The sequence below is a fragment of the Ricinus communis genome, chromosome 7 (genome assembly GCF_019578655.1).
Source record: "Ricinus communis isolate WT05 ecotype wild-type chromosome 7, ASM1957865v1, whole genome shotgun sequence".
NCBI lineage: Eukaryota > Viridiplantae > Streptophyta > Magnoliopsida > Malpighiales > Euphorbiaceae > Ricinus > Ricinus communis.
The window spans coordinates 25244004-25252659 of record NC_063262.1 but is presented as its reverse complement, the minus strand read 5'-3'; the positions used below and the strand labels follow the sequence as shown (position 1 = coordinate 25252659).

At 30.0% G+C, this 8656-nt stretch overlaps 1 protein-coding gene across 2 annotated transcripts; it reads left to right on the top strand.

Annotated features, from left to right (window-relative positions):
- The first annotated feature begins 1619 nt into the window (after positions 1-1619).
- On the top strand, positions 1620-4779 carry LOC8286096 (UV-B-induced protein At3g17800, chloroplastic). Of its 2 annotated transcripts, none has more exons than XM_002531026.4 (2): positions 1620-2113; positions 3773-4779. In XM_002531026.4, exons 1-2 carry the CDS (start codon positions 1695-1697, stop codon positions 4572-4574), a joined length of 1221 nt encoding a protein of 406 aa, XP_002531072.2. In that variant the 5' UTR covers positions 1620-1694; the 3' UTR covers positions 4575-4779. The 2 variants fall into 2 exon arrangements, with proteins under 2 accessions (XP_002531072.2, XP_048232651.1); XM_048376694.1 differs by having other exon boundaries at positions 1978-2113; positions 2909-4779.
- The last annotated feature ends 3877 nt before the right edge of the window (positions 4780-8656 follow it).

Here is an 8656-nt window from a genome sequence, read left to right as displayed (position 1 = left end):
CATTGAAAATGCTGTAGGTGTATAAAGCGAAGAATTTAATACTCCCTCTATTATGTTATAATTATAATTTTTTAAATGAATTTTTCTAATTATCTGTCACTTTTATATATCTAATGTAATATTAATTTTTTTTATCCTCATATTAGAATAAGTATAATAAATTTTAGAATATTTATATAAAAGTAAATTAGTATAATTTAACTAGTTCTTTTCATAATTAATTCAATTAATTGCTTTTTGAATCCGAATAAATTACTAAAAAGTAACAGTTATAATAAAATAAAAAAATAATATAATATATAATATTTGTTAAATTGTGTGAAAAAATATTATGTTACTCAAATAATACAATATGAGATTAATGAAGATGATTTGGATTTATTAATAAAACTAGTCTTTTACCCGTACGTTGCATGACTGTTATTATTAGTTCGATTATAAAATTAAATTGATAGATACAATTTAATTTCTTTATATTTAATATTACTTTATAATATGTTAAAAAATAATAGCAAACTAACTATTATTAAATATTCTTATTTTTTAAAATTTTTTAAATTTTATTAGTAAAGTAATATAAAAATTATTTAAAAAATATTTATTAATTAATTTTAGTATTATATCACTTAATACTATAATTGATATTACTAATTTTTATGATTAAAATTTTATTATATAATTAGAAAATTTATCTATTATTAAATATAATATTAAAAATATAACTTAAGATATTATTTTTTAGAATTTGAATTATTATATAATTAAAAATTAATTTATTAGTTAATATAATATTCAAATATAATTAATATATTATTTCTTTGGATAAAAATAATATGATTATTTAATTAAAAACTATTTATTAATTAATATAATATTAAAATATAATTAATATGCTATTTTTTAAAATATAATTAGTATCATTATCTGATTAGAAAACTATTTATTAGTTAATATAATATCAAAATATAATAAATAATTTATTTTTTAGGATTGGAATCAATGTTTAATTAAAAATGTAACTTAATAATTAATAAATTAATAGAAAAAATTATAAAATTACATATAAACTTAAATTTTGTGTGTCAAAAATATTACACATATCAAAATAAAAATTCTACAAATCAAAAATTAAACACAACGTGTCAAAAATATTTTAATTCTAAAAAATTAATATATATATATACATACGAGTTGCTTCATTTTTTTTTTTTGGATGTTTTACTAGTTGCTGATTTTAATACTTTCGTTATTATTGTCAATACAAAATTGACTTGCTCTTTTTTCGCTAGCGTGTAATTAATGAACGTCAATGAAAAGTATCGAATTTCGACCAGATCAAGGATTTATTTATCCAAAAGGTCATTTTGTTTTGCCTTATTTGATCTTTGGAGAAGTTGGAGGAGCAAAATGACCCTTTGTCCGTCCTACCCAATTTTTGCTCACATGGTAACCACTCTACATCATCCTACCACCATTTGGCATTTGTCACCTCCACACCAATACATAAATAAATAAAATATCCTTTTAAATATCTTTTTTCTTTTGTCTTTTTTTTGAATCCTTATCCATATCTTTTATCATTTATCACAAAGTCTTGTTTCCTTTTTTTATTTAATTCCTTTTATCACTGGTCTATCTCAGTAACCAAAAGCCCTAGACATTTCTCATTTCTCATTTTAACAATTAAAATTTTGATGGACTATAGCCTTTCAAGCCAAACAATACCCTGTCCTCATTTTTTACCATCTTCGGTAAAATCAATCTCTTTACCTTCCATTTTACCTTATAATTTCACCCTAAACTTCTCCCGTCGGAGACAAACTAGTCAAACTACTTTCCTTCACCGGAGGAAAGTACTCCGAGCACCGCTTTCGGTGGTGGCGAGAGCTGGTTCCAGCCACTGTGAACCTAGCAGTAGCAGTAGCTTTAGCTTGAATACTCCGCTTGAGCCGTCTTCTGCGGCAGGAAAGTTTTTGAGTAGTGTTTTCCAAAATCAGAGACAATTATTTCATGTTGCTGTCGCTGATGAGCTAAAGCTTTTAGCTGATGCTCGAGACGATGCCGTTTCTCGTATGTTTCTTAGCTCTCGCTCTGATGAAGCGTCCCTTCATAGGTTAGTTCAGTAGCTAAGATTTTTTTTAATCTCTAATGTGTTAACTTGTTACGGAGATATTATCATAGGAATTACTGCGAGTTCTTTTTTGAAGAATGAATTACGGCAAGTTATTAACTTTTAACTTATATCTGTAAAAAAAAGTTTTGGGCTTTGAATTAGTGTTGGCTGTGATTATCCAGTTATTTTTGTTTTAGACAATATTTAGATTGGTCCGATTATTTGATAGTCATTAGTAGATCATGTGTAATAAATTTGTTGAATCAAGGATGTTGTCTTATAGTACAGTAAACGGGACCCAACAGATAGTGGGTCTCATATCATCTCACTTTACGACACAATAAAATATTAAAGTTACTTCATATGAGTTCACTTTAGTGATCCAAAAGAGCAGAGCTGCAATGTAACTTTGTTTTTCAAAGAGCAATTTGTGTGTTCTTTAAGTATAAGATCTTTAGTTGGTTGCTCATATATTTTGGAACCATATGGGCTTTTATTTCGGTGAATAACTAATTAATTAATTCAGTTTAAATAATTGGAGCTTTAGTTTGTGTTCTCAGGAACCTTTACCTAATATGTTGACTTGTTTTACATACTTGTATTTTTATGTGTGTTTAACACAAATGCTGCAATGAAGGTCTATACGGTTCAAGTTATAGCTCAACTTTGATTGAAGCTCTAGCCTTCCATTTTAAGCTCCTTAAGGTTGAGTTTTGTGATCGGGCACTCTATAAGTTCTATATAATAATCCAAACATTGAAACCAGGATGTAGGTTTTGAGTTTGTTATATGCAGGAGAACTGGTGATTTAGGTGATACTAGGCATATCAGATGCATGTGAACGCCAGCTATATGATGCTTGTGATGACTGATAAGGAAGTCAAGTTCATGTGATGAGTATACAGAGTGAGCTTTTTCTTGAAGGACTTCTTTTTATTTATGTGCATATCTTCAAAACTAATTGCTCAGGAGTCGTCAGGCCAGATTGAGAACCTCAGTTTCATTTATGATATGAGTTCAATTTATCTTATCCTTTTCTTGAATCCTGCAACGTCCTGGAAAAGTTATGGCCATGAGAGATAGAATTAGCTAATGATGTGGATAACATACCTTATTGAACTGGATTTCAATGTGTTCTGTCCGTTAATGTCTATAAGTTTAGAATTCAATGATATTCCTTGTAACAGTAGAGTTGTGTAGCTATGTTTCTTTTATGACAGAAGATTTGTTTCTACCTATCTTTCTCATTGAGTGGGTTGCCAAGGCTCATTTTAATTCTAAAAGATTTTGAGAATATGAACTATGAATTTTTCTTTGATACACCAAACAGATATTTTAGTTTGTTAACACTTTTTAATATCAATTACAAGGAACATTTTTATAAAAATAAAATGAAAAAGACATCTATGTCTTGATTGCAATGTAATCCTTACGGTTTACACGTACAGCAGTAACAGCAACATATACCATGAAAGCAGGTCATCACTGCAATAGCTTTACCAACTAATGTATAGGGTGGTGGTTCATGTGTCGCACCTTTTCTACCTTAAAAATTGGACAGACGACCACTATAGGCTTATGGGTAGGATAAACTGCATATGGATTTATTATCATGAGTCCTTATTTCTTAACTATTTTAATGTTACAATTAAATGCCAGGAGAATTGCTCAACTGAAAGAGCATGAGTGCCAAATTGCCGTTGAAGATGTTATGTACATGTTAATATTTTCCAAATTCTCTGAGATTAGAGTCCCTTTGGTTCCAAAGCTCTCTAGATGCATTTATAATGGCAGACTGGAGATAGGGCCTTCAAAGGACTGGGAGCTGGAATCCATCCATAGCTTTGAGGTTTTAGAGATGATAAAGGAACATGTCTGCACAGTAATTGGCTTAAGAGCAAATTCTAGTGTCACAGACAGTTGGGCGACAACTGAGATTCAGAGACTCCAGCTTGGCCGAGTGTATGCAGCCTCGGTGTTATATGGTTATTTCTTGAAGTCTGCCTCCTTGAGGCATTATCTGGAACAGTGTATAGCTGTGTCCCACCACAATGTTCATCTCAGTTGTAGGACTGTGCGTCAGTATCCAGAGTCAATATCTCATGGATTAACAAATATCGTATTTCGTCGGATAAGCAATATGCAATCTGGTTCAGCAGGTCAGGGGTCAATTAAGCAGGACTGGCAACGTGGAAAACTGAGGTGCTATGTAATGGGTTTTGATGCGGAGACATTGCAGAGATGTGCAAAACTGAAATCTAAAGAGGCTGTGAATTTGATTGAGAAGCATAGTAGTGCACTTTTTGGGAATGACAATACTGGTTCACTTGAGAATGATGAGGTAATCCTGACATCTTTTTCAAGCCTCAAAAGATTAGTTTTAGAGGCGGTGGCTTTTGGTTCTTTCCTTTGGGACACAGAAGAGTACGTGAACTCTATTTTTAAGCTCAGTGAGAATTAACAGGGGAGAGAAGTTAAGAAAGAAAGGATTGGCAATCAGGTTCCCCGCGTCTGTACATAAGAGTTTGATTTCTTTCTATACTCTTATTTGCCAAAACTCAGCAGTTTGTTGTATAGTGTACATGCATAGAATAAATAATGTACAGCCTAGGAACTGTTTTTTGTCTACTTCTGTTTCTGCTATGCAATGTTGATTTTAATCTCAACTGACGATTTATAGTCTGAGGTTTCATGATCCATATATTCTGTAAATTGCAAAGTTTTCATGTCATACTGACAGTGCTGATTTCTTGTATCAAGTGTCAGTATATTTTAGACATCGGTTACTTGTGCCTTTGTAGCTTCTCCTTAGAAGCAACTGAATAGCAGCAGCTGAATTTGCACTGATTCTGTGGAGTGCAAGTTCTTGCTTCATTTCCTTTTGCTTAGGGGTAAAGATTCACTGATTTGATTGCATCGTGGGCATGACATAGCACTCCAAACGTGCCCAGGGATATAGTTAATGAACACATCTGATATTTGTAATGCAAAACCTTCAAAGCTTTATAAAGAGGTCTATGCACAGTGAGAAGTATGATTAATTATTTTCTTCAGTTCCAAAAAGGAAAATGAAGAATGAAAAAAGTGGGGCATGTCTGAAGTAATTAACCAATAATTGATTAATAAAATCACCTGGAATTTAGGGTCCAGAGTGAGAAATTAGTCATTTAATAGTAGACTCCAAGTCTTAGTTTATAATTAAAACTACTTGTTAATTCTGTTCTTAATTCAAGAGCTGAAGTCTTCCCCAATTTAGTAATACTAAACTCTAATAGTCAATATCTAATCACATTTTTAACTAAGTATTAGTTAGAAGCATCCAATAGAAAAGGCCTGATGTTGGTTTTCTTGAGTTTCTTGGAAGATGTGATGAGTAAGGACAGCAACTACCCTGAACCATACTACACGTAAAACAGATCATCTAAAAGAAATTCAACGGTTCCAACTATATAAACTAATCTTGAAACCAACAGTATTTGACAAATTCTATTATTTAGAGGTTTTATCTTTGCCTTCCTTATCAAGACTTCATCTTTTCGTAACTTTCTCTCAGGAATTCAACAGCTAGACAAAAAGAAATGATAATTTTCCTAGTGAAGCTTATTTGCTTTGCTATAAACACAGCATCGAATCTCGTTTCACGCTTAATCTTCAGAGTTACAGCTTACCTTCTTGTGTTGATCATTCAAGGATTAAGGTTACCTGGCGAAGCTGCACATGGTGCATTACAGCAGATTGCAGAAGCTATCAAGACATGTTTTGAGTATATCATGGAGCTTGTAATGGAGATGATCAGTAGCATAATATCTAGTTCTTTCGATCTTCTTATAGAAGCTGTTACAGGGTCTGCTTCTTTTACAGGATCTGCCATCGGAGGTCTAGTGGAAAAAGCAAGAACTTCTTTTGATGGGTTGTTGACAGATTTACCTGAACTTGCAGAGGAATTTTCAGGGATGGTTTCCACCGTGGTGACAGATTTATGGGACAATTATAAGGATGCCCTAAGTTATATCACTGAAAATGCCTAATATCACAGTTTTTTTTTTTTTTTTAGTCCTTTTGGTGTGTGAAATATGTCCTTTTGTATCATATGGTTATGAATTTTGCAAGTAGATGTGCTTCAAACTCATTGCTCTACAAATTTCTAGAGGATCATCAAAGCTTTTCGTCTAAGAGAATAGGTTCTCTTGTTCAAACAATTATTCATAGATCCTGGAAGAATGTTTAATGGCAAGTTGGTTGAATGGTTCTAACTTGCCATTTTCCTTTTTCTTATGAAATACAACTATAATTCTTGATCCCCAAAATTCAGATACTTCAAAGTGCAAGTTTTGTTTTTGTATTCACATAAAATCAGTTGCTTTAAAAATTTTATGGTGGAATTTCTTAAATCATTGGTTAGTGGTTTAAACTTTAAATCCTAATCTAGCCTTTTTTTTTTGTCCACCAAATTCTTCGCGCCAAGAGGATCTATAGAGTGTATTGAGAAATCGACAGAGAGTTGCTTGTAAGGATTTTATTCCTGTAAATTTTCGTTTGTTTAATCGTATTAAAGAAGGCAAATCTTTCCCTGTAACTTTGACAATTTTAAGGCTGTAGCTAATGGCGACAGACAAAAGGCAAAAGGTGGAAACAAAGGAATAGTCTATTAACGACTGTTCTACGTGGATGACTTGGCTAAGTGGGCAACCGTTCACAAATTGGCACGAAATAAAAGGACTTCTTTCTTAAGTTCTTATGGCCTTTGCTTACAAGTTATGGTGATTTTTAGGGCGATTTTGTTCAAAATAAAATTATTTTATTTTATTTCAAATATTATTAGTTATTAATTATTTTAATTATTATTTAAATTTTATAAATAAAATAAATAGTAACCTATTGAATTCTTTATAATTTTATAATTATGAAAATAATTAAAATTTTATAAGAAATAATAATTTTTTTGGTATTTTCTTGTGAATTATGTTAATTTCTTACAAATGTTACTAGCTGCGAAAAAATAAATCATATTACGAAAAAATAATTATTTTTGTGAAATTTAATGATTTATGAGAAAAATAACTGATTTATAAAAAATGCTATATTTCTCATAATTGTGAAATATATTGTTAAATTATGAAAAATAACAATATTTTTTATTCTTTTTGTAAATTATACTAATTTTTTGTAAGTGCTATTAGTTGTGAAAAAATAAATGAAATTATGAAAAATGATTAATTTTATAAAATTTAATAATTTACAGAAAAATAGCAAATTTATAAAAAATGTTAAATTTTTCATAATCAAGAAATATATTATTAAATTACGAAAAATGACAATTATATCTTTTTGTAGATTACACTAATTTTTCTTTAAGTAAAACTAGTTGCGAAAAAATAAATAATATTATGAAAAATGATAAATTTTATAAAATTTAATGATTTATAAAAATCGGTAAATTTACAAAAAATATGAAATTTTTTCATAATCGTAAAATTTATTTTTGAATTATAAAAAATGATAATTATTTTTATGTTTATATAAATTAAACTAATATTTTGCATTTTTAGGGTGCATGAATTTTTAAGATTATTTTATATTATTTTAGCATATCTCATTTTAATTGATAACTTATAATTACAGGTTACCAAATTTTTGTTGAAAGAAATTTATATAAACAAAAATTAGTTGTTATTATTTTATTGGTGGATTAAAATGAAATAGGGTTACTTTGTTTCCCTTCAAAAATATAATTTTGGATCTTTAAACACGAACGAGAAATGAAAAATGCAGTTAAGTCATAATTTTGAATAAAACGAACAAAAAAAAGAAATACTGTTAGAGTTCATAAAACATAATTAAGTGGATCTTAAATACGAGGGTCAGAGAAAAAGCACATGCTGAGGTTGATAAATCAAAGAAGCTGGAGATCTCTTGTAATGGATGGAGCTTCAACAGTTGGGATGGAAGCACCGGTGATTGGAATGATTTAGGTGATGTTTAGTTTGATAGATCGGAAAGAGAGATAAAGAAAGAGAAAAAGAGAGAAAGAAAGCGAGAAAGAGAGCATAAAAAAGAGAAAGTTATTAAATAATTCTTTTAGTATTTGATTGACTAATAAAGAAAGTGGGATTCATGCTCTTATTTTTAGAAAAAATATTAAATTTTGAGTTAAGATAATCTAAAAATATTAAAAAAAAAAATTATTTGATCCTATTTTAAAAGTTTAATGGTCCTTTTAAACATCTTAAATATTATTAGTTCAAAGAAGAAAAAAAGAACATATTAATATTATAAATAACTTATACATACGTAATACGTGACCCGTCCGGTGCTAAAGTGTTAAGATCCACCCGGCCCCTGTGGCACGTTCAATTGGATTGTTAACCTGCGCCATTGCCTACGCACTCTCTAACAAAACTGGGCAGCGCCAGTGAGCAAGGCTTTCTCACTATCTGATCATGTCGTCTTTTGTTATGGAAATGGCAGGAAAGCTCATGAATGCTGTTATTCACGAGAGCTATGGTGGAGGTCCAACTGGATTAAAGGTTTATTCATTTGCAT